Source organism: Kwoniella dejecticola, chromosome 8 (assembly GCF_000512565.2).
Source record: "Kwoniella dejecticola CBS 10117 chromosome 8, complete sequence".
Lineage (NCBI taxonomy): Eukaryota > Fungi > Basidiomycota > Tremellomycetes > Tremellales > Cryptococcaceae > Kwoniella > Kwoniella dejecticola.
Window position 1 is genome coordinate 779,862 of NC_089308.1, and position 25,107 is coordinate 804,968.

General features: G+C 48.2%; 7 protein-coding genes across 7 annotated transcripts; 3 read left to right on the forward strand and 4 right to left on the reverse strand.

The window, feature by feature from the left end:
- Positions 1 to 178: 178 nt before the first annotated feature.
- I303_106603 (uncharacterized protein) lies at positions 179 to 2,189 on the reverse strand (the record flags this gene model as incomplete). The annotated part of the gene is made up of 7 exons (XM_018411399.1): positions 179 to 298; positions 430 to 608; positions 828 to 916; positions 1,034 to 1,082; positions 1,174 to 1,447; positions 1,610 to 1,738; positions 1,935 to 2,189. 7 exons carry the CDS (start codon positions 2,187 to 2,189, stop codon positions 179 to 181), a joined length of 1,095 nt encoding a protein of 364 aa, XP_018259211.1.
- Positions 2,190 to 2,960: 771 nt separating this feature from the next.
- Positions 2,961 to 4,067, reverse strand: I303_106604 (uncharacterized protein; the record flags this gene model as incomplete). The annotated part of the gene is made up of 3 exons (XM_018411398.1): positions 2,961 to 3,454; positions 3,644 to 3,876; positions 4,042 to 4,067. 3 exons carry the CDS (start codon positions 4,065 to 4,067, stop codon positions 2,961 to 2,963), a joined length of 753 nt encoding a protein of 250 aa, XP_018259210.1.
- Positions 4,068 to 4,479: 412 nt separating this feature from the next.
- I303_106605 (uncharacterized protein) lies at positions 4,480 to 5,433 on the forward strand (the record flags this gene model as incomplete). The annotated part of the gene is made up of 4 exons (XM_018411397.1): positions 4,480 to 4,515; positions 4,586 to 4,621; positions 4,741 to 4,809; positions 5,140 to 5,433. The coding sequence occupies 4 exons, from the start codon at positions 4,480 to 4,482 to the stop codon at positions 5,431 to 5,433; spliced, it is 435 nt and encodes a 144-aa protein (XP_018259209.1).
- A 1,193-nt stretch (positions 5,434 to 6,626) lies between these two features.
- I303_106606 (uncharacterized protein) lies at positions 6,627 to 7,955 on the forward strand (the record flags this gene model as incomplete). Its single annotated transcript, XM_018411395.1, has 2 exons — positions 6,627 to 7,238; positions 7,341 to 7,955. The coding sequence occupies 2 exons, from the start codon at positions 6,627 to 6,629 to the stop codon at positions 7,953 to 7,955; spliced, it is 1,227 nt and encodes a 408-aa protein (XP_018259207.1).
- Positions 7,956 to 9,150: 1,195 nt separating this feature from the next.
- On the reverse strand, positions 9,151 to 10,154 carry I303_106607 (60S ribosomal protein eL33; the record flags this gene model as incomplete). Its single annotated transcript, XM_018411394.2, has 3 exons — positions 9,151 to 9,174; positions 9,354 to 9,512; positions 10,017 to 10,154. 3 exons carry the CDS (start codon positions 10,152 to 10,154, stop codon positions 9,151 to 9,153), a joined length of 321 nt encoding a protein of 106 aa, XP_018259206.2.
- Positions 10,155 to 12,204: 2,050 nt separating this feature from the next.
- On the forward strand, positions 12,205 to 13,923 carry I303_106608 (uncharacterized protein; the record flags this gene model as incomplete). Its single annotated transcript, XM_018411393.1, has 3 exons — positions 12,205 to 12,449; positions 12,590 to 12,833; positions 12,904 to 13,923. The coding sequence occupies 3 exons, from the start codon at positions 12,205 to 12,207 to the stop codon at positions 13,921 to 13,923; spliced, it is 1,509 nt and encodes a 502-aa protein (XP_018259205.1).
- A 955-nt stretch (positions 13,924 to 14,878) lies between these two features.
- I303_106609 (uncharacterized protein) lies at positions 14,879 to 24,948 on the reverse strand (the record flags this gene model as incomplete). The annotated part of the gene is made up of 30 exons (XM_065969408.1): positions 14,879 to 14,933; positions 15,050 to 15,403; positions 15,506 to 15,646; positions 15,718 to 16,528; positions 16,582 to 17,047; positions 17,108 to 17,311; positions 17,391 to 17,674; positions 17,733 to 17,963; positions 18,043 to 18,199; positions 18,259 to 18,470; positions 18,527 to 18,602; positions 18,653 to 18,787; positions 18,839 to 18,919; positions 18,973 to 19,045; positions 19,103 to 19,318; positions 19,377 to 19,471; positions 19,536 to 19,842; positions 19,898 to 20,086; positions 20,143 to 20,218; positions 20,280 to 20,739; positions 20,796 to 21,014; positions 21,086 to 21,428; positions 21,491 to 21,783; positions 21,839 to 22,291; positions 22,357 to 22,495; positions 22,548 to 22,873; positions 22,927 to 23,193; positions 23,241 to 24,389; positions 24,462 to 24,608; positions 24,685 to 24,948. 30 exons carry the CDS (start codon positions 24,946 to 24,948, stop codon positions 14,879 to 14,881), a joined length of 8,223 nt encoding a protein of 2,740 aa, XP_065825480.1.
- Positions 24,949 to 25,107: the final 159 nt, after the last annotated feature.

Below are 25,107 nucleotides of genomic sequence, written 5' to 3' on the forward strand. Positions count from 1 at the left end.
TTTCTCATCGTACATTGCAAAGCAGAAAGTGTAACACATCGTATGTACTGCATTTGGGCATGATTAGACTCAGCATCGATACGGACGACGGTCAGGGTTTCCGATTGAAGTCGTGGGGCAAGTATCCGTATGGTCTTCTGTTCGGTTTTGTGACCTCGACTTACCGACTCTGATCCCCTTACTCCTCCTTGGAACTGTACGCTGGCTTGTTGAGCAGGTTCACCATCATATCATGCCTCGAATAATGGCCTGCGGCATCGAAATCGAGTCTTGCGCCGTGCAACGTATCGAGATCGATCTGTAAGGCAACATCGATCAATTCATTTATTAGCCGATCAGGTAAGCGGGAATCAGCTGATTATCGAAATTGGTGAGAAGATTCGAAGCGCGGAAGACTGAGTTCGGTGGTCTGGTTTCGAAGTGACTTACCTCAGCAGTGAGTATACCTTCTTTGTCCCATAATGGCCCAGCTAAAACTTCTCCTAGCGGACCAACGATGGATGAGCCACCTCTTGACCAGGGCTTGTTCTCTGCTTTCTCGCTCTCTGAGAGGGCTAGGGAGGGCGGGTAGTCTGCTGGGAAATCCGATGGTGCGTGGTACTGGTTCACTGGATCCCAACAGTATCATAATTATCAGTCAACTAGTCAATTATACTGCTTTACTCTATGGATGTGTTGGTCCCGTCTCCCACAGTCAGGCGCAGTGCGGACTCAAATGGGAAATAGATGGAACAACCCGATTGAGTAGACCAATCGAGAAAAGCGCCCAGGCCCAGGCAGAAAGAGAGAAAGAGAGAAAGAGATATCTGAAGAATAGCTTGACTCACCTGAAATCACGAAACATCTGCCTTCTTGGGCGATGTGTTGCATTGCAGGTAGCCATGTGGGTCTGCTATCTGCAGTCGGAGCGGTGTATCTGCGATAAGGGTCGAGTTGATAGAGGAATCACATCAGTCATCATTGGCATGCAGTCATCTAACTTTATTTGACTTATATCGAATGGAATGGAAACAAGTCCCTCCGTTTCACTCACATCTCGACGCCTTTTCTGTATAATTGATAACGAGCAAGCGGCATGAAATCTACGCAAGCACACCAAGACATGTTGAGCTTGTCAGTTCTGCGTTCCCATTTCAACCGGTATGTCTTTCAATGAGCTGTACATATACTCACTTTCCCAGCAGATCAACCCTCCAATCTTGCCAATCTTGGTCTCAACCACCGGTAAATTATCATCTCTCGCTTGTCGCTCTTCCCCCTTTTCATCACGGGTCGCAGGGGCAGCAGGGTTCGTATCGTCTCCTTGATGCCAGACTATACGCTCCGCAGCTGTCGGCTGTAATTTCCGATGCTTCGACAAGAGTCTTCCAGAGGGCGAGAAGAGTAGATTGGTGCAGTATAATGTCGAGCCGATCAATTCGCGTTCGACAACTCCGATCGAGAGGTACTATACGATAACGCAAGCATCGTCAGGCCATGTTATATCACGTCACTACACGAATACACCCTGATCTTCCTCTCTACACCTAACAGTGTTTGTCTACGCAGTTGAGCTCGCGTATCATCGTGGTTTGGGGATGCGCCGTGGATAGCAGTCCAGTCAACTCACAATCTGGTGCTTCTTCGCTATCAAGCATAATCGCTGGAACGCCCAGAAGTCATCCTGATCTTGCTCGTATATCGGTTTATCGCTTATCCAGTCGGACGAGATCGCATCGAGGGGGATCTTGACGCTTGACTAGTGTAGTCACGATGTGTCATCAGCGATAAATTGAAGGCAGGAGATAAAAGGAGGAATTTGAGCAGGTCACGAGAAGGGGAAAGTCAATATGTTATTCAAACCAAATTAGAGCACGATGTGGTAGGAAAGTAGCGAGCCATGACTCATCCCTCGACTAGCCAGAGTCCGAAATGGAGGACGTGGACATGCTCACCTTCACATACCTCGCAAACCATTCCCGGCTCTCAGTCGATCTCGTGCCAATCTGAAAATCCAGGAATCGCGGATAAGCACTCAGGAAAGCTTCGGGCAGGACTACCAAATCGGGCCGCTTAGCTTCATCCGCCGAAGCCGAAGCCGAAGCTTTGGAGATGAGGTCTTCGAGCTTGGCGAGTGTTGCGGGGAGGTCGAAAGAGACGGGAGCCGCTTGGACGGCGGCGATGGTAATTTTGGATTTGGTTCTGGGCATTGTGATATATTTGTCTTGTCTTATTGATGGAAACGGTCTCGCTGTTTAAACGATTATTATCAGATCTGTTCGTGACTGAACTTGACTTGTTGTACATTCGGTCGGATACTGATACGGTTCACCAAGGTTTACCAGCGCAAGTATGCCTATGGCAAATCAGCTGCGAGACTGTGATTCACCCTTGACATCCTGACTCATACGCCTTCATCGCTAATCTCGGCGAAGTAAACAGGCGGAACGACGATAGGGTCAGATATCGGAAATAGCCGAGAACCGAGATATCCGCCTCAATGCAACAAGGAGACTGGTATATTTTGCATCCGAGGGAGGTGTACAGTGACTCATTCGGATTTGCTGCACTGGGACTCTGCTGCGGGTGTCAAGAGCAACAAGCTTCAACGCGGTTTTGTTTCGATGGCGTTATAAGCCTAGGTGAGTAAGTGGTTTATCGTTCTTCTCGAGTAACACTCGAAGCGTTGTAGAATCAAGTTGATGAATATGCCTCCCAGAGGAAGCGAGTCAATCTTCTCAAGGGAAAATGAGGACGGTGTGTCATGATATATTCGTCGCGATGCATGTATATATAGACACAGATAAGGGATTGCTACAACAAATAAGACTAAACAGAGACCATCATCTTCCACGCCATCTCTCGACAAATTCTACTCCATATGAAACACCCTCTTCTGTATACGATCTAACAATCCAACTCCTTCGCGTCGTGACTTGTTCGATCCGCCGTCTTACCATCCCACTCTACGAGATAATAGGCTACGCCTCCAATATGCCCATCTCCCTCCATTTCTCACTCAACTCCGCCACCCCCTGACCCATCCCTTGGTTAGTCATCAAATCCTTCATCACCAAAATATCGAACTCTTTACCGAACGCCAGGAAATGCGCGAAGAGCGAATTGAAGTGCGCCTCTATCGACAGGTGGAGGATCTGCTCGAAATGCTGATGGTACAAATGAGCAAAGATCCTGAATAAATGCTTGTAGATGTGTTTTGCGGTATACGCGAACGAGTTCGGGAAATCTCGACCTGATTTAGTCGGGAAGACGTTCTCGTCGTCGAGCAATTTCTGGAGCCATGACATGACGAAATCGATATATGTTGGTGCGGGCAGAGAGACCAGCCGTTGATTTTGATCAGGCCACAAAAAGTTGAGGGTGGGCCCAGCGGACATGGTAGGACAGTTCTGGAGGGTGCAGAAATCAGTGAGGGCGCCGTAGAAGTGGTTCAGGTTGTTGTAGAAGTCGAATACTAATTGCAGCAGAAGCAAGATCAGGGCGTCAGCACATCATATCATTTTAGTATGTTATCGTATACATAGCCCGCTTATGATTCAGCCCGAGTTTGGGCTCATGATCCCCTGTTCCCCATCCTCGACCCCTTATAACTCCTCCTTTGTATGCGCGATAAGCCACATGATGCAAAGTACAGCCCACTCACAGTTCACTGCCACCCACTCATTGACATCTACATACTTCGGCGGAGCTACGATAGTCTTGAAGCTCCCCTTGACCAGCGCGGCTTTCACGAATGGCTGGCAGAGGTATAACGGTTTTTGCTGGGGCGATAAGGGCGATTGAGTGAATTCTGCGCCTGGGGAGGGTAATGGCTCGAAGAATCCTGTTTGGGATGTCGGAGTGTTCAATGGTGATCGTTTCGGTGCTCGGAGACGCCTAAATCAATCGATTGAAACGGAGATGGTCAGCCAGATGTACTTCGCAGCATGCCCGCATAGTACCGGTGAGGTCAGATCAGCACGGCACCGAAAGAGCAAACCAGTGGAATCCTTTCTGCTCGTCAAGTACGCCTTCGCAGAGGCTGAAGAATGATCTACTCACCCAATGGAGTTGAGGAAGCCAGACATGTCGATAATCTACCGAGGGGGTTTCGTTATTTATATCGTGAAATGAGATCAGACTGCCAGAGTCTGCTTGATCGATCGAGCGAGCTGCCGTGAGAGGTATCGCTGAGCTTTCGAAAGAAAGTATGAATGTATATCTGGGATATATAGTGAGAAGTACACTCTTGAGACGGAGTGGTGTAAAGGTCCATGCGCGTCACCAAGATGTTACTGGTCTTGGTGTTTCAGTAACGCGATTCTACCAAACCTTATACGAGGTAACCACTTATTCCGCCTCAACTCGTCAACTAGCATTTGAATATCGAATGTCGAACGAGCATCCCAATTATTTCCAGCATCATCAGTCCAGCTACTCAGCATCTCCTACTCACGACAACAGCAATCAGGACGAATCAGCAGGGTAGGATTTGGCACGATGGTGTACATAAAGAACTGGACGGACTTCGAGACTGTAAGTTCTCAATTGATGGCTTTCAACCATTTCTATGCGGTCGTCTGACTACCAGGGGGTCCATTTGTAGGCTACAACGGATTTGTATGCTCGAGCACCTTCGAAAGTGAGTCAGACCTCTTCATCCTTCTTCTTGACTATACAATCCTGCATACGCCTACGGATCCATCCACCTCAGTTTAGAGTTACATCATAAAAAGCTAACACTCCTCCTGATATTTCCAGGTCCGTTATAGCGTTAAGTTCGTACCGAAATCTGGCGAGCTGGTGTTAAAAGTCACCGACGATGTAAAGGTGAGTAAGCTTGTGAAGTCCTTGGCACTGCATCCCTCATATTGGCTTGCCGTCCAATCTCGGAACTCGCGATACCACCCCTTGACTCCAGTGAAGGTAGCGAAATCAATCGCTCGTATCGCTCTGCATTTGTATCGTGTCCTATCCTATCCGACTCCATTCCACCCTTCATTTCATGAACATCTGCAAGAAACTTCCTGTCCTCGTCCACTACTGCATCGTCCTCTCCGGTCCCCCATCCGTCCAGCATGATCCTCAACATCACACCTTCACTTTCACGCGAAACAACAAGGCCAAAACGCAGCTAACAATCCCGTGCTCTTGACTCAGTGCATAAAATACAAATCGTACTCTTCGATAATACTGAACCGATTCGAATCCTTGAACCTGAAACTCTTGACGCAAATGAGCAACTCACGCCGGAAGCCTATACCTGTATCTACACTGGGTATATCGACGCCGAACGCCGAAACCCCCGAGAGGGGAGGTACGCCTGCGTTAGAGAATGCTGCGAGTGCGAGTAACGATAAAGCAACACCAGCAGGGGCGGGTGGGACAGCGCAAGTGCAGAATCAGGGGCAAGGGAAGAGTGGGGGAAAGAAGAAGAAGAAAGGGAAGAAGTAAATTCTAGGTGAAGGTGAAGGTAGAATGTTATATTGATATAATGGGTGTTCATACGGTATCATGCATGGGTGGGTTGTACATGTACATGTGCTTGTTATCGATTGATCGCAATGTGTTATCGATTTGGGATCGCGTAGTGAGGATGCAGAGGTACAACATATTATTTGTACAACCATCTTAATACTCATGCCATGAGGTAACACCTTCGACTCGTATCTAATCTCTGGACGAGCTGGAAATCTGCTCCGGCGAAGCATCGCATTTCTTCCTGTACGCAGAACAATGATGAACGGTATTATGGATGCGCTTATTCTGGCTGAGTCGCTCATCTTATCGTGGTCCCCGTGCAGACCAGTACATTCTATGCGCAAGGTAGTCAGTAAGCATTGAAGACCTCAAATAATGGCAGAGTGATAAACATACCTGAAACAAAAACGAAAAACAACAGCCTGGTCTCAAACTAGACTTTGACCTCACCCAGCACCGACTCAAGACCCTGACCCCTCTCTCGCAACTCATCAATCCTCTCTCCGAGCTTTTCCACCTCACCAGACTTGTCTAATATCTTAGAACCGTTCATCTGGGTAATATAAGCCTTTGCTAACGCCTGACTATTTTTGTTTGTTGCTGTTTTCGAAGAAAATGTATTTAGCACATCGATGGATTTCTGGTCTTTACTTGAAGTGGAAGGATGGGATGGGGGATCAAGGATTGAGGGGATGGTCGTATTTGGGATAGAGAGGAGGAGGGATAAGTCGGAAGTTATTGATTGACGAGATAACGACATTTTGCGCCTTGTTCTGATGCCAAGGGTGTTGAGGCCGCTATACTCGATCGGAGGGGTGCTAGGCTGAGAAATTTGAGTCTGAGTCTTAGTGCAGTCGTGTTGTTATTAAGAGAGTCATTGTATAGGATGTTCACGTTGAGCTGTGCAGGTCATGAGATGTCGGTAGCGGATGCGGAGTCTCCGCGTTTCCTCCATTACTGGACCTCAAATTTGTTTTCATGTCCATCGATATTATTCAATGTCTTCTTCCGTAACTCTCACTTGTCCTACGGTCCACCAAGTTGAATAGCGACACAGGCCTCAAGAGACGGTCAGCACTACTATATAAGGCCAAGGCATTGTACATTCGCTCACCTCTTTACCCTTTGTCGGTCTGTCAGCACCTGATTCGTATACCCCACCCATCATGTCTCTGTCATCCTCCACCCTCTCTCTGAAATTCATGCAGCGCGGCAACGCCGCGGGCCGATCACAGCCCTCAACACCTACCGTCAACTCGACTCCATCAGCTTCGACTTCCAATTCGACCCAAGTGAAATCAGAATATCCTCACGAGACACCGGTCAAGTCGACGAGCGGCTCATACCTCTCCGCAGAGGCTTCAGCAGCTTCGCGAGGCGATAAGCTGGTGATCAAGAACGAGGAAGAATGGTTTATGCCTTCTTCGTATTCCTCCTCAAGCTCAGACTCAAGAAATATATCTCAACGTCAATTCCAATCTCAAGATAATTGGACAATATTCGAATCGAGCTATGTACCGTTCTTATCGAGCTCGAGCGATAGGACGATTGAAGATCAAGCTGGGCCTTCTACTTCGATACATTCCGAGCTTAGTGGGAGTGGGAATGGAGGAGGAGGTAGGATGATCTTTGGTGGATTTGGGAAGAAGGAGAAGAGTCCTCAGATTCCGAGTAAGCTTAATGGGGATGATGAAGATATGGATGAAGATCAAGATGAAGTTGAGCTGGACGTCAAGGCTGTCAAGCGAGAAAGAAACGAGAAATCAGTCAAAGTCAAGGTAAGTCACTATCAATCCCTTCTGTATCTGTATCTGATGAGGTACCACTTCATTCGGCCCATCGCCAGTATAAGAGCTCATAATTGTGCTTTGTATCGCTAGACACCAACACCAACACCAAGACAGAAGCCTCAGAGTGCACCACGTACATTCCAAAGACCAGCCATATCACCACCACCTTCATCCCGCTCATCCGGGCATACTCAGTCATCAACGCCCAAATCCTCTTCGAAGCGACCTGATACCCAGCCCCGTCCACTTTCTGTGGCCGACAAGATGCGTCAAACCATCTCGTCTCGGTCTCGGAAGTCACCATCGGCTTCGTCCACCTCAGCAACTTCCACAAGATCGCCATTTTCATCTTCGACTTCTTCCCCTGCTCCCACTCCAGCTACTACACTAGCCCAGACTAGTCATTCGGGTCATAGCAGCACAGTCTCACCCGCCGATACAGGTACGAGCGGCAAATCGAAGAATAAGAAGAAACGGAATGCATCAGAACGCGAACGAGAATCCATCACACCCAATAACAATACTCAGCACACTTCGACATCTCCGTTAATCACCAAGAAGAAGTTCAAGACCGAGCCAAAACATATATCGGGCGGTGTAGGAGAAGGCGGGAAGACGATGAGTCTGGACGAGCGGGAGAAAGCTATGAAGGCGCAGAAGAAGAAGGATAAGAAGAAATTTAAGGAGGGCAGTCTGAAAGCATGATCGCGTGGCCCCAATTTACGAATTCACTGTCATTGTAGATGTAGTAGGTCTGCACTTCAAACCGTGATTAGACCGGTATGACATTTGCGGTTGGTTCGTTACAATCTGGACAGTCGGGATCTCTCGACATCCCGTCTTTCGTCTTTTGCCTTTGTCTTTGTCTTTGCCTTTTGATAAGGCGCAAGATGAAATGACGGATGTGCCCTTTGGCGTGTATCAGAAGCAGGACAGCACAATTGAGAGTATGATCGTATGATCCTCGTTATGTATTGTGTAGATTAATGTCATCACTAAGTCACTAAGTCTCTGAGTCGCTCTCACTCGCTCACTTTGTGATCATGATGGATCGAGAATAATGGATGAAGACCGATGCGTTGTTGCGTCGTTGCAGCATGCATTCTTGCAACATGCAGTTCTACATTAATGGCTGACCATGTGACAATATGGTCATACGACCATAGATCATACCGCATCCATTGAATGTGTTGTGTTGTTTGCAGCTGGACTTAAACTATGGTCATTCGGATTCGTTTCATCGTGGACTGGGCAAAAGGTCAACACAGGAGTGTTCAGCTTGATATAAGCAGTCAGTATATGCAAGGTCGACATAGTAAGCCCAAGGCAGCCAAGGCAGCTAAGGCAGCTTGAGCTAGCTATTTGAGGAGAAAGTTGCCTTTGCCAGAAACAAGATCAAGGTCAAAGGTCAAATCTTACATGGGATCAATCAGTGAACCACCGCAGCACAATTACAACAACCACAACCACAACGTCAACGTATTCAAGTATTCAAGCAATCATCTCTTCTCATCCCCCAATTCACCACTTGACCAATCCACCACGCATCGCACAGAATATGATATGCCATGGTATGACATGCTGTGACAAGCGCACGCATGAGGTTCTCATGGCCTTCAAATCTCGACTTCTCATACGCTCATATACACGCATGCGGGCATCAGTATGTCCGTCGCGCATCAAACCAAGATAATCACAATAGATATCTGCCCGTCTGACCGTCGACTCATTTGTGTTTGTTTTGTCTTTGTCTGAAGTTGCATCTCCCTGAGAAATGGTACATAACTATCGTATCATTCGGGATAACCTGAAGTGAGAATGATGTGGTGTTGAGGTTGATGGATCAATCCGATTGTCCGACTGGGTTGGGTTGGATTGGGTGGAAGTGAAGAGGTTGCGCTTAGATGTTGGATGGGAAGAGCATCTATAAGTGGTCAAAATAGACATGATCAGCATCGCGCTTTTTCGAGTATTGCTGATTCTCGAATTAGGATGAATGGTCTATGATGAGATAGCGAACAAGGCGCATCGATGCGACATGACCACCGATCATGATGATTGATAGCCAATGGATGTCTAAAGTTTGTAAGGGACCATACTCACGATTCGGACGGAAGCACCGAACACTTTAGCCGGGAGGTTGACTCTGAACTTGGCCTTGGCGACACCAGAGTTACCGTGGGGTCGGGAGATTCGGCCCCAGATGACTCGGACTCGGCTACCGTTGATCTCTCGCTTGGCCTTGTAGACGTAGGCGACTCGCTGTGGGTAAATGGTTAGGTGTCAGCGAAAGTTTTTCATTCATTCATATTATACGCTTCAAGAGGGCAACAAGGCTCCGACAGGACAGGACAGGACAAGACAAGACATGGCAGATCTGCGGATTTGATTCTTCGTATCATCGATGTCGGGCAAGCGACATTCCTCGCCTTTGACTTCGATTCCTACTCCAATCCCGTTCATCTCCATCGCAAATTGCTAATCCGTTACAGCCTACTCCATCCTCATGCAACCCTACCCTCCTAGCTCCATCAGATTCGTGCGACCGCATCGAAGATGAGCCAGGATATTCCTTGCAATCCTGCCCAGCTTGAATTTCCAGCTCGCCGTCATCCGTTCCCCGTCCATGCGACTTTTCCTCTTTTCATTCGCCCATCCCAACAAGCCCGTATGCTATACTGATGTATCCGGTCTGTCCTATCCTGCCCCTGCCTGTCCTGGCCTTGAAGCCAACCCAGCCGAAGAAAATGCCAAACCCAGACTCACCTTTCCCAAGTAGTGTCTAGCAGCCTCCTTGGAATCCACACCCTCGATTTGAACTAACGATTGGTTAGGTCGCGAGTTTCTCTTTCCTCTCTTGTGTCCGAGGATTCGGCCTTTTGTGTAGAGTCTGTTGGGCGGCATGGTGGTGGTTGTGAGAATGGCGAATAGTCGATTCCGTTTCAACAGGAGGAGTTCGTTGGTCGGAATGAACAGAGATTGAGGTTGAGTAAGTAAAGCAATTCACATGATCAGCTTTCCGCTCCTTTCCTTCCTTGCTCCTCCATGCTGTCCACTGTAATCCTCCTCATAGTGTAAGCCTCCCAAGTACTCACCGAGTAGCAGCCATCTTGCCCAAATTGATTTTGAAGGTTGAGTAAAAGGAATTATAGGATGGTGTTGATAAACCTCGAATTAAGCAGTTGCCAGCCAGTGCATCCAACGATCCAATGCTTGGACGCAGGATTCGACAAACCGACAAACCCTGCAACTGATAGCATACTGCAAATTGCCATGCGAGATTCTCCACTGGGAATAACTGAGAAGCGGAGTATGCCGGGATTAGCACTTTTCCGCAAGACGCACGTAGACATCTGACCCCGGTGGCACTTTGATCGGCGATAAGAAATATCCGACAGACTCGATTACTTCCTGAAAAATGCGCCGTTCCTATTCCACGCTAGACATTCGAAACCTGAAACTCATCCTGTGAAGTCATCAAGTATGGTACACAGACTACCTCCTTCAACTGCGAGTGGCATTCGCTAAATTATGCATGCTTCGTCCGCTCCGACGTTAGATCAAGTGCGAGGATGTGGCACCGAGCAAGACGACAGACGATAGTCATCGCCCAGGATACTGCTACCAAGCGATATCCAGTGTCCTACCATCGAACGACGGTTCCAGCTACACGACGATTCCATCTACACGACGTGTCTGTCTCTGAGCAGCAAAGAGACAAAGAGACGTATCCTTTGTCTCTTAATCCCGCTTGGAAACCCTTTGATGCACTTTATAATTGCCTTGCGGAACATTATACCCTCATGCTCGCCATGCAACGAATTGCTCACTTGTGTAGGATCTATGTGATTTATGTATTTATGTTGTTGTTGAATTCTACCAGTATCGCGTTCACGCCTATGACTATACCTACGATTCTCTTGTCTTGGAGAAGGCCACCCAACACTGTATACATCGACAGGCGGATAGACTCCGATAGTCTCACGGCCTCAAGCAATAGTAAACGCATTTCATCATAGGCAATTTACAAGGGGCATATGAGTCTCCGTCTCTGGCTGCACACATCCGGTACTCACCACAAATAAACAGATCGCTTTTCCCGGATCGCATCACGGACAAGCTGCCCAATCCGACGAGGTGAACAAGTCACCAGACATCGCATCATTCAGCCGCAATCACATAGCATCGCATCGCATCATTGATGCGTAGGCATCTGCCAAGACGGGATACTGCTAAAACGGACAAAGCGTTATTTATTGTAGCATACAGAGGCTGATGCCAAGGTGACCAAACAACGGTGAGTAGTGTAGAGCAGAAGCGGACACGCCCGGACCGTTCTGAGATGGTATCATAGAGTAGAGGGTTCAGGGTTGTGACTACTGAGAATGGGTTTACCTCGTGACGCCTTGACGCGATTGTTCGATTGTTTGGGTGAAAAGGGTTTTATTTACGTGTTTCACGTCATTTCTCCATCTTTCATCCTTCTCTTTTTCACCGTAGGACCATTTAATTGCACAGCCCTCCTATTTTCCTTCCCTTGCTTTTAGTGCCAAGATCAATCATTAGTCTAAATTGTCCTGATTCCTGATTTTTGTTGTTGTGCTTTGATCCCTCCTTCATTCATCCTTCGATCCTTCACTTTCACTACTCACTGGCGAACGAAATCAAATCCATCATCTGTTAACACTTGAATACACTTTTTTGCTTTCTCATCTACTTCGTCTTCTATCAATATAATCGACTATCTTCTTCATCCTCTGTTTGATCATCTTCCTGATTGATCGCCTTTCATCGACAGATTAACGTCACCATCGACCAACACAAACACTAACGAACGCGTCTTATTTCTTTTTCTTCTCGCTCAGTCACCCAGACCCGACTACTATACAAGCTATCACAGCAACTTCTTCCCCCTTTCATCATCGGCGACTGGAAACGAACATAACGAATCAATATGTCTAGATTCGCCACTACCGCTTTACTCCTTTCTCTGCTTTCCGGGGCATACGCTCAATCATCAGATGCCGCCGCCGCCACTAGTGCTGCTGGATCGGCGGCTGCCTCGGGAGCTGCTACAGCTACCGCCGCTGGATCTGCTGCTGCTTCGGGCGCAACATTAGCTCAGACTGGTACTTCCGTCGATGCTAGTGTTATCAGTCTGACGGCTACCATCTCCGCTCCTCAAGGATTCTCCATTCCGTGAGTCCGTCATCTGTGTCTTTTTCCCCCAACCGTAACGGTTGGTACCCCAACTCACGCTCGGTCCGCTATTCGCTTGACCAATCAGATGTGGTCTAAGACCTGTCATCGCTAACCTTGACTGCGTTTATCACTTTCAGCGCCTTAAGCGAACTCACTTCTGGCGCACCAACGGATACCACTGTAGCCCTTGACTCCACTTACGCCGCTGGTTCCACTCCCACCGCCGTTTCTGGCGCTCCCGCTCTCCCCACTTCCGCTCTCACCATCGCCAACTACCCTGCCTTGGATGTCGTCCCACCGACGGATTCGACAGAGGTCAAAGACTGGTTGAGCAAGATTGACATGTCCAAAGTACCCACATACAACACCACCACTGGAGAGGTGAGTCGTGTCTTCTTTCGTTCTGCCTACTCTTCGAGCACGGTACACTGACTCTTTTTAACTATCTTAGTGCGCTACCGACCCAACCGCAATTACCGATGGACGATGTTGGTGGACATGTGGTGGATGTACTCGGGAGACCGATATCACTGAATGTCCCGATAAGATGACCTGGGGTCTATCGTACGATGACGGACCTTCGCCCTTCACTCCTTTGCTCCTAGATTACTTGAATGAACAACAAATCAAATCCACCTTCTTTTTGGTCGGTTCCAGAGTCTTGTCCCGACCCGAAATCGTCCAATCGCAATATATGGCTGGCCACCACTTATCTGTCCACACCTGGTCTCACACCGCTCTGACCACTCAGACCAACGAACAAATCGTTGCTGAATTGGGTTGGACTGCCAAGGTCATCAGAGATGTTACTGGAGTTACCCCCAACACTTTCCGACCACCTTACGGAGATATCGACGACCGAGTCAGAGCTATCGCCGCTCAAATGGGTCTCACCCCTATCATCTGGACTTCGTACAGAGAGGGTGTCACAGACACCAACTTCGACACGAACGACTGGCACATCTCCGGGGGTACCGCTACCGGTGCTTCATCTTTCCAAACCTTCGACACCATCTTGAACGACTACGTACCTAAATTGGATACCGGTTTCATCGTATTAGCTCATGACTTGTACCAACAGACCGTCGACTTGGCCGTAGGATATGTCTTGCCACAAGCTATCTCGTCCGGTAAATTCCAATTGAAGTCAATCATCGAATGTCTCGGTAAACCCATCTCGGAAGCGTACATCGAGACCTCCGCCAACGCCACTACGACCGCCGTCACGTCCGTCGATGGAGGTTCAACTTACTTCCAACCTTCAGTCGGTACCGCCACTGGATCCCTCGCTTCAATCACCACTGGTGGTGCCGCTGCTTCAGGTTCCGGTGGTTCCGGTGCTTCTGGCTCAGCCGCCGCTTCCGGTTCTTCTGCTCCATCGAGTGGAGCCTCTAAATTGGCGCTCGACAAGGTTATCCCTGCTGCTGTCGCTCTCGGTGCCGTCGCTTTGGGTATGATGGTTGTTGCCTAGTCAAATAGATGGATACAACTGTAACGATGGATTGTAAGGCAGGGCGGGACGGAAGGATGAATGGTTTCATGATAAGAGATGACGAGACGAGACGACGCAGATGTGCAAGCAGGAATCGACAACGATGAGCATGATGAAGTTGATGATGATGACACTTGTTGAATATTGATGACCCTCACTCTACTCTCCGGATCCACTTGATTTTTAGTTTTCCTATCATCATTACCATAGTCAGTAAGCTAGATATCAAGACTCTCATTCATCGTTCCACAATCTCGCATAAACCTTTTGTTCTATTTGATCTTCAGCTCTTCAGTATCTCTCGCGAACTTGGATAGCTCGTCTCATGTTCCCATGTTCTCATGAATAAAATGGACAATCTCCTTCTGCTCGTACACATACTCACCTACTCACCTACTCACGCGTCATCCGCCGATTGGAATAGGGCTCTTCGGTCATCAAGTCCTTTGTAATAGTTGACATTCTCCTATAAGAGATTATCGTTGCATGGCATTAGTTGAGAGAAGTCGGCTCTCGAGGTAATCAATAATATCAGCCTGTCAGATTATTGGACTAGAACGGTCCACAACCGAAGGAACTGGTCTCCAACCTGCTATCAGTCTCATAAGTACAAAGAACATCCGTGATCATTCATTATCATAATTATTATAATTGTGAAGCATACTCTTGATCGTGTATGAGCGGAAATTTCACAGGGCAATGGTATATGATGGATGCAGGGTATGTAATATTTCTATATCCGGGGGTTCCAGATCACCTAGATCCGAAGAGCATTCAAGCCTTGCGCTTATGCAGAAGACAGCCTGATATTGAAACGAAGGGGAAGAAACACGAAAGGCAAAGAAGAAGAAGAAGAAAATCGGCGAGAAGAAGAAGAATTATATGAAGTACTATACGAGTTCTAAACTATATACCCGACCACACCCAATTTTGATCAGATGGTGAAGCCCTCTATCAACCCCGCAATCCATTTGGCCATCATCAATAGCCTACACACACATCTTTGCATCAGCATTTATCCTCTTCATCCGTACCTGTGTCCGCGATGCATATAGAGCTAGCTCGCATAGAGGGGAAATTGCGAGATTGCGAAGACGAGACTCACTTATCGCCTTTGATCTGAGTGAAACCCAATTCACTCAATCCTTTCATTCCTAAGTCCTCTAAGACCTGCTCTCGTGTCCCTCCTCCTCCTCCGGGATTTGTATTCAAGCTCGGACTGCTCGATATACTACTTGCGTACATCTTATGATTGTTTTGCTGCTGCTGCTGTTGTTGTTGCTGTTGGTACAAGTTGAGTGAGGTGGAAGAATCCGTACTTGGTAAACCGTTAAAATTGGGCAAAGAGTAATTGGAATCTGATAATGCTCTTTCGAGTATGATCGATGTCGAACGTAAAATCGAAAGGTTCGAGGTGGTTGTCAAGGTCGAAATGATTCTTGGTATGAGGACATCGTATCTTCATGGATGAAAGCAAACAAAAATTCAATTCAATATCAGCCAGACTTCCCACAAAAGGACAGATCATATCCGACCGTGGTTCGGACTGAGAGGAACTCACGTCATAGCTACCACTTCAGGCATCTCGGCACTTGCATCAGCAAGTAACCTATACAAGACCACTTTCTCCCCGTCGGATCCTCCCGATCCACTCAGAAGAGCAACTACCAAGCTGACCAAGAGTAGCGCCGTGGAGTTATCCCTGTTCCGCAGTCAATATCATCATCAGTCCATTTACCGCGGTGAGAGGAATGAGGATTTGAGACTACTCACGGTATAGACAGCATATCGAATATCGCTATATTGGCCAAATCTTCTGTCGGGTTCATCTCCAATCCTGCGGCCCGGAAGATATTCTTGATCTCTTCATTACCATTACCATTGCCCGCATTCCCGCTCGTGCCAGTGGAAAGCAATGCGATGAAGTACGCTATGCTCCCCGGCGAGATCATCATCTCGTCTTCACCGTTCGGCCTGGTTCGCTCAGCAGAAAGTCGCAGCAAGTCCAGCAGGGAATCAACGGTCAATTTTCTGGTGGTCGGATGTCTAACTCCCTTGTAGATGATCGCGACCAATGAGAAACTCAGGTCGGTCTCGAACGAGACTCCCGACGTCTGATCTAATTTCCTGGCTTGTTCCGTTATGCTCCTTCTTGTGTTCGACAAGAAGTCCATCAGGTCTTTGCCGTGCAGTACTCGGTCCGCGGTGGTAGTCTCGCTGACGGCTTTCAAGGAAGCGTTCATCAAATCTAGGGCTGGCGCGAATAAGGGGATGTAGCCGAGTTGAAGGATTGCCACGGCGAGCCAGAACAGACTTGAGGCATATCGACTATCGGGCAAGAGACCATTGATGATTCGGCTGAGGCATCTCAGCATGCTGATCAAGAGCACGCTATCACGCTCTTGGAAATGGGATAGCGTCGTGCTCATAGCAACCAAGATCTGATACACTAGATCGTCATCGACTTCGTCCGACGCAAGGTATCCCAAGACGGTAAATGCCTGTGGTTGAGTAGCTGGATTGTGCTGGAAGCAAGTCGCCGCGACCAGACCCATCCAACGGGCACGCCAAGCATTGGCACAATCTAATCGAAAAGTCAGTTGAGACTCTAAAGGGCCGTTTAGTGGGCAAGCTCACCGACGGAGATAGCACCTGCAGCCAAGACTTCCCCAAGGAACTTCGAGGCCTCCTCAACTCGCTCTAACAGTTGAAGATCCGTTTCGTCTTTCACAGGCAGTCCAGATAATTCGATGCTGCCTTGTCCTTGAGTGAGACCGAAAGCAGCCATAATCTGAGGTTGTTGTACCCGTTTGAGCAGATTTTGAAGTAACGTTGAGTCCATATCGCCTGAAGTCGGGTTAGCAGCGAGTGACTGGATGACATTCACCAGTAAGCCGAATATCGTTTGACGCATCAGCACTGGACCAGCGCCAAGCAGGAGGGTGATGATGTGGAAGAGTTCTGGTAAGAAGAGTTGAGTGTCAAGCGATGAGGATGGATTGAATCCCAGGATGAGAGTGATGCGGGCCAAAGAGCATATCTCGGGCCATGCAGCGTTCTCCGTGATATGTCCCGACGGTTTGAGGTACGTTTGGGCTAGCGTCTGCGCTCGAGATTATTAGCGATGGTCATGCACGGGCCAAAGGGCAGGTACTGCACATACCTTTCGGAGCTTCGCAATGACTTTACCCCTAACGGCGGTCGACGAGACAGAAACCAGGATATCTCCAACGCATTCCGCTTTATCACTTCCAATGCCAGCATCGACCGCGGCGTGAATGAGCTCAATAATGACGATATCTGCTAGACTTTCGTGGGATTGGGTGAGGATCGCCCATACTTGTTCCTGAATAGCAAGATGCAATCGCTAATGGGCGTGACATCAGCACCACCAACCTGATCCGACTTATGTTAAAAGCTAAAGATAAATGATGATCTCGACTCACCCTTCTTTCGGTCACCGTGATTCCGATAAACGCTCTGATAATCTCCCTGACCTGCTTGATGCTTTCAAGTCCATCTTCCTTTGTAGGCCTGCTAAATTGATCCAGATTGACCAGCCAAGGTCCGACATAATGCAAACAAGCAGTCTTGAGCGGCGTATCCGCTTTGCCAAAGCCGATCGTCCATTCTTTCAAGAATTCCAATGTCAGATGCGGCACAGAGGCAGCAAGAGCTCGTGATAGGTTTCCGACAAATGCAAGCGAATTATTGGGTATCGTCAATCCAGCTAGTTTTATTCATAGCTTCAACACTCCGTTCGGCATTATGTCAGAGAGTATACTCACCAGAAACTCTTAAGACTCTTGAAGCTAGGTCGTATTTGAAGAACTGGCAAAGCTCGTTTAGTAGTATATAAGCACCCATTCTGAGCCTACCGTCGCTCGAGGAGAGGTTGAGCAGGGCAACATTGAGCAGGGTCGCAGGGACATCGCTTGGTCTGAGTGCTCTCTCGTTCGATGGGCCTTCACGTAATCTTGCTCTTGCAGCTCGGATAATCTGAGCCATCTCGTTTCGTCCTTTCATAAAAGGATCAGCTTTAATGCTCGCTCAATCCCAGATCTAAGCGGTCATGGCCAGGCACAAGACCTGACTTACGTCTCGAGACGAACACTAGGGTCTCGCCTTGGCTATGTTTGATGACCAAATGGTCGGAAGGCGCACCGTTTCCGACTATGATATCGTCGATGTCGTGCAGACGGACCACATCGATCACGTATGACTTGATGCCAGGAAGCAGTTCTTGTTTCTTCCACTAACACATTCGCGGTCAGCTATCACGTCCACTGATTTTACCAGAGAAGTCAAGCTCACAGAGGCGATTTGCAAAGAGCCATGACCCTGCTTGACAATTACTGGGACTTGAGTTTCGTGATCAGCCACACATAAAAGATTGGTGAATACGTGATCCGCTTCAAATGCCAAAGCCATCGTGTACTCGGGTAAGGCTAGACTGGTGAATGGTATGAAGTCCGCGAGTTCCGATGGGCTGCTACAAGCGATGACATTCTTGCCGACGGCCGGGGCTACATATATGGAGTCAGGCTCAGATCAGATCGGCGAAACTTGAGGATCCACTTACTGATTGTTAGTAATTCTGAGACCAATCGCTTTATACGTTTCTTGGCATACGTGTTGGGGTTGTAGATGGCCAAAGTCTGCAACGCGAGTCAACTGCAGCTCGGTAGCACAGCAGAAGGGGACTCACATGTATACTCGGTAAGATGCCAGGAGGAAACAGCTGGATTGATCGTTTGAGCCATGGTAACGGGAGTTCATTAGCCGCGGAGAAATTGGTCAAGTCGATAACTACATCAAAGAAATCGGTAACTTTGTCGAGGAGCTACTTGACCAGTCAGCTATAGTAACCACAGAAGAGGCTAAGATAGCTCACCGAGAACACATGATAAGCTAAAAGATCGTAGTCTACCAGAGCTACTCTTGAAACAATGAAATAAAAGATACGTCGGCCATTCTAAGTGTGAAGCTGTCAGCTATATAGACGGTCAAGGTGCCAATGAAGCTCACTTGACTAGCTGGGCCTTCGTAGAACGCATCCGCTACACTATCGGTATTACGCCCGAGATTATGCTGCATGAATCTGTACGCCCGATAAGTACACCGGCTTTTTGGGCGTCATCAAAGCATATGGACTCACTCGTCGTAGACTTGGGATCTCGCCGAAGCACTCAATCCATTATTCGTAGGTGGTGGACCGGATCTTTCCATAATCTTCTGCAGGTTCTCCAAAGCGGCTTTACCGTCCAACTCCGTTCTGGCAGCTTTAGTAATGACAGCAGTATTTCGGAAATGCTTAGGCATATTGGCCAAGGAGGTCTCAATTTTGCCTTGATATTTGTACACGAATCGATGACTATTCGAAAACGCCCATTAGCTAATAGCACAGCCGGGACTTGATTTCCTCCACGCACATGATTGCGTCATCGCCACTCAGATCTTGATACCTCTCAGCATCTCCTGCGAAGATTTTAGTAGCTTGTTGAACGTCGGCTGTCTTTGGTCGGATCTGGGAACGGCACTTCATTTAGTGCTTGATATTTCAGGACTAATGACCTGAATAGTCGACTTACAGCTATATCGCTCAGAAATTTGGTGACCTGCCTGATATTCTCCGATAAGAAGCTATTCAGAACTTTCATGTGCGGTTCCTTGAATATCACATTGTTCGCCAAATTCTGAATGACCTTGGTAATCAGTAACAGCGCTCTCCTGGTCTCCCTCGTATCCGGGTTGACATCCAAATCTATCGACTCAGGCGATACAATGGCTGGACAGAAAAACCGAAGGAAGATGAATGATCCGACTGCCGAATGACGAGAGTCAGGGAAGCGATCGTCGACCAGTTCCCAAATGTGATGACATAGTGCTCGGAACATCCTGCAATATGGCAAATCAGCTATCGTTTCAGTCCGGAGTGTTCAAGATGACTTACAGAGGTACCCTTGGTGTTGAAGAACAGATCAGATCCAACAACGCTTGACACATCAACCGCAAATGATCTGCATTTCTATCGATGTCATCTGTTCCCGAAGCCTTACTTGGATCCAGTTCGAAGGAGCATTCGGCTGGCTTTTCGATCAACGAGAGTACCAAGGGCTGCAGAGTGAGTCTGACGTAATTGCTATACCGATTGTCAGTAATCACATTTCGTGAGACGCCCAGCCCATCTCAACTTACTATCCGTATGTCTTGGCAAAAATGGTAAGCATTCTCATGGTGATTGAGTTCGCTCTGAACAGCTCAGATTCATGATCTGCGAAAAACTCGCATCAGCTTCCAGAAATTCTATGACGGATTAATGGAGTAACACCCACTGGTCATGGCGACTTCCCGCTCGATCAAAGCCCGCATCAAGCCCAACAAGGCTCCTGTACCTTCAAATACCCTAAAAAGTAGAGTTGACAGCTCGTCTACCTCATTTCCCGATTGAGGACAGACATCTACCATGGCCAACGCCAGAGCTAAATTTGGTCCAGACATAAGGTCGAGGTATTGGTTTGTCGATTCTGCAGAGCGTTGATTCTTCGAAGACAGTCCGCCAAATCTGGCTCCCTGTTGTAAGGTGTTGGTCATAAGCTGCATGGAGGCCGTGCGCAAGACTGGATCTTCATGATAACCCAATGTCAAGCAATGTTTCAAGCCGACGTCGACATTGGCCGATAAGAGGTTCGACAGTGCTAAGATGGCCAAGATGGGAGCATCATGGGAAGGCGGTTCTTTCAAGTTGCCATTACCGGTGCCGTGCAGCGAGGAAGTATATCCCACTGATTCAGCCTGAAAGATAACCCAAGTCAGCTGTTTTCATCCACCTGAGCTGCGCGAAAGCTCACCTCTTCGAAGCTAGATCTTTCGAGCACCTTGACCAGATGATGATAATGCTTATAGAACAGTCTAGACCTGACCACCCCTTGAGAATTGTCACCCTCTTCGCCGGGATTCGTGAGCACCAAGCCATCGGTCACCGGCACCATCGCCCGAAGACATGCATGATTGAGTTCTCGTTGAGCTTTGCTAGTAGTCTCGAGGCCTGAGACATACTTGTCGTTGTCCTAGCACGCGTAAAGTGATCAGCATCCGACTTGAAGAGCTCTCGCCGAAAAAAAGAGAGATTTTAACTCACCCTCATCGACTCTAACGACCACTCCGACATCCAGTCAAGAAAGGCATTCTTGAATTTCAGCTTATTGGATAAAGTCACATTGTCAGGCTTCTTCAGAGCGATTTCTATCAGGTGACAAAATCTGGTCTTGAGTCGAAGAGCGACATCGCCCCTACCGAGCCTGTGTATGTACTGGGCCAACAGGTAGAATAGTTCTCCGAGGTCCACTTGAACAGTTGGAGAATCATCGCTGGGGCCCATGCGGTCTATGATTAGTCGAAGGACGGAGACTGATTGTTCTGCAAAGGCAGTGAACGGTTCGGACACGCTGACACCGGCCGGTCCTATGGCATGTGACAACAGTCTGGAAGAATACCTCTTCAGTGGTCATGGTCTTTCTCATCGTAGTATTTGAGAGTGACGCACTTTATCATTGGCCCGACAATCATCTTACATCCATTAGTAGGCAATTCACTTCCCAGAGCGTTCTTGGCGGTCTCTCGTACATTTATTGAACTGCTGACCAACAGATCTACGCATTGCTTCACGAAGGCTTCGACAGGTACGTGCGGGTCAAGAATTTGCTGGTCGTAGGCCGGAGGCAAGATGCCCTTCCCGATGATATCGCAAAGAGATGGAGGGGCTTTCGTTTCGAAATTTGCTACCCCGACGCAAGCGCACAACCAGGATATCAAGTTTTGCCATTCTTTGGACTCTTCCTGCAATAAGTCTTTCATTCAGTACTTGAGAATTGGCGGAAAATGAATGACTTACCTCATCGAGACCATCTATATCAGCGGTCAATGCCCTTCTCCGCACATCCCTGCTGGACAAGGTGGCATCAGATTCCACAGCAAGAATTTTAGCTGTGAGCTTCTGGGCGACAGCGGCCAGTCCGATCCATAAGCCAATGGTGAACGGAGTGGAAATAGCTAGAGGTCTGAGGGTCCGTCGTATCTGCCTCTGCTGCTGTTGTCTACCGATAGACGTAGGTAGCATAGCCAGCGCATCGAAGGCGTTCGCCCTTTGGTCAGGCACCAAACCGCTCGTGGCTGGTGTGAGCTGACCCATAGCTGACATGTGAGCCATTCTCGTGATCTTGCCAAAGACCGATAACATTGGCAAGGTGAGAGAAATCTGTTCGCTATCGGGACCAGCACACGTTGTGAAGCCAGCTACGGATATGACCATCGCAGCTGGTTGAGCCATCGGGGAAGGGAAGAGTACCTGGTGACCTCAACATCAGTCCTCGCATCCCTCGTCAGTTGGAAGGTAGGGGGTATCTCGCTCACTGAAGGAAATTCTTCAGCTAGGCGTAAAACAGTACTACTTGACTCCCTCAAGGCATTCATGGCAGTCGCAACATCGTCCGAATCGGCATTGTGAAAGGCGAACAACGTTTGTCTTCCTATATCTAGCAGGACTTGCCAGCTACAACGCAGGGATCAGCGGACGAGTCTATCTGACCCGAGATTACACTCACATTGCTCCACCAGCACTGGTCGCCAACGCCTCAAATTCCTTGTCTCCCAAACACTTCTTCCTCATTTCATCGATGAGGACACAGGCTGTTCTGGAGGCGATGGGAGATAGCGAATCAGGACTCGGTATCACCGTCAAGGACGACAAGGCCAATAGAAGCTGATTCAGGCTGTCGGTGGATGAGGAAGATTGGTCAGATGAGCAACTTTCAAAGACAAATTGCGGATCTAGCGAATATAGAAGTAAGATCTCGTTGACTAAGTCAGTCTGTCCAGATGGTAGCTCGGGTGCAGCTCGTCGACGTAGGGAGAGGGACTGCGCGTAGTTCTGTTTTTAAGATTCAGCTTCCTTATCTTACCGATCGGTAACATCCAACTTACCTTTAATATTGCACGTAAAGAGGGAGCAACGACTCGTCTCAGATCACTCATCGGAGCGAACCAAGGCAGCCTCTGACCTTCCACGGCTATGACCACACATGCTCTGACAGCAACGATTTTGTTGAGATCGACCGTACTTGTGAGGAGTCTGGGGAACAATGTCGAGCTGACCGTGTCCGAATCCGATCTGTACAAGGCAACTAATCCATCGATCAGGACATTGCTGTCGGAGACGTCGGTTGAGGTAGATGATCCGAACAAAGCATGCTACACAGACTCAGCTTCGACTCGTAAAGGAAGGAGACAGAACTTACTTTGACATCACTTTGTATATCTGGTACAAGGCTCCTGACACCTGTGGCATGGTGTTTCGGTGATAGGGCCATAGCGACTTTGACCATGTCCACGTAGACCATAGCGCAGGTTTCCACACTCTTACTTGAACTCAGTCCTTTTCTCACTCTATCTATGAAAGCAGCTTGGTTTAGCGGTGACGTTCGGTGAGTCGTCTCGGTAGCTACCATTTTGGTGAAGATGTCGGGAGTGAGTACCATCAACATTGCTAGTAAGGGGTAAAATGTCTTCGTACGCCTGGCGTTCGATGAAGTGAAACCTGAATCAGACAATGACCATAGAGTTTCCCATAATGCTTCGACACCACCTTCCATCTTCCGATTAGCTAATATGAAAGATTCGTATTCCGACGGGTGCACTTCGATCCAATTCCATGTTGCCTTTCTCAGCGCATTCGCTATGGACAGCTGCGCTGGACGCTTGACATGTATGAAAGTGTTATTGATTTCTTGCAGGACTTGAGATAGCCTGTTTCTATCCAGATTCGACCATTCTAACAATTTCATCTCAATGACATCCGGGGATTCTTCGATGGTAGTTTGCAGATGACCGATTCTGCTCCGCATTCTCGACAGAATTAGGTTCCAATTAGATGCTGACAGGTAGAAGATTACTCTTGAGATGTATTTCATCATCTGAGTGATAATAGCAGTAGGCGTAGTACAGCACGCTGAAAGCATCTTGGTTTTGTTCGAAGCGTTTTGCGGAGCTGTCGAAGAGGAAGGGTAAGAGTGTTCTTGGAAGAATTTGGTGCCCAGTGTGTATGCTGAGTTGTTGGAAGTTACTGATCGCATTGAAGAGGTTGTCGAGGATGTCCCAGAGATCTTGGACTCTTTCGTGGGTGCTGGACTAACCCTGTCGTGATTTACCGAATCTGACGAAACTGATCTAGCGTAAATCAACATGATGCCGAGCATATACCTTGCTAGTATATCGTCGAAGGGATGAGGGTCGGGCCAACATCGAGGAATCTCGCTTTGCGGAGGTGGTGCGTTTTGCGATTGGACCTGCCATGATGTGGAGAGACACAAGTTGAGGATATGCAGGAGGTACAATTGTGAATGTAGGATGTCAAGGGAAGTTTCGGCCAACGAGGACGAGCTAGTGTACTGTAGTCTCACATCAGCTACATCCGGTCCGTTGTAAGTATAATCGAGGGCGCTGATGAAGGACGATCATACCTTGGATAGCGTTTCCAGCGCGCCCACTAAACTCTGCACTATCAACGGTAATCGCGATCTAGACAGTTGTAATAATGACCCAATCGTAGCTTGAACACCAGGATCCACCTCCATGATGGCTAGCCGTGTTCCGGAATTACATGGTAGCTAAGTGTGAGTTGCACATCAGCTTTATTGACCTTCTGGTCGGTGCTGTATGCTACAGGCTACCAAACTAGCTTACCTTATTCACTATCCTAAACACCAGCGAGTTGATGACCTTCTGCTCTGGGGTGTTATTCTCAGGTCTCATGATTATACTGCTAGTCTCATCTATCGATCTCGTATCAAACGTTGAAGAAGCTTGATTCACACTACTTTCGCCTTTGCTGAGATTGTGATTACTATTTAGCTGATTTTGAGAGGTTGAGGAGTTCGAGGAGCGGAATAGGCCTGAAGGCGAGCTGAAGGAATGATGAGGTGAAGATCCATTACGTCGCACAGGCATCTTGTGCGGAATAGCAGTAGGGCGTGTTGTTCGGTATTGTAGTTCCGAAGGCGCAGGGTGAGGTCTTCAAGGTTGGAAATGGTATCGAAGGCCAGAAAGCGAGAAGCCGAGGCTGAAAGAGGGGTTAAGGTATCATATGTGCAAGAGCAACAAGGAGAG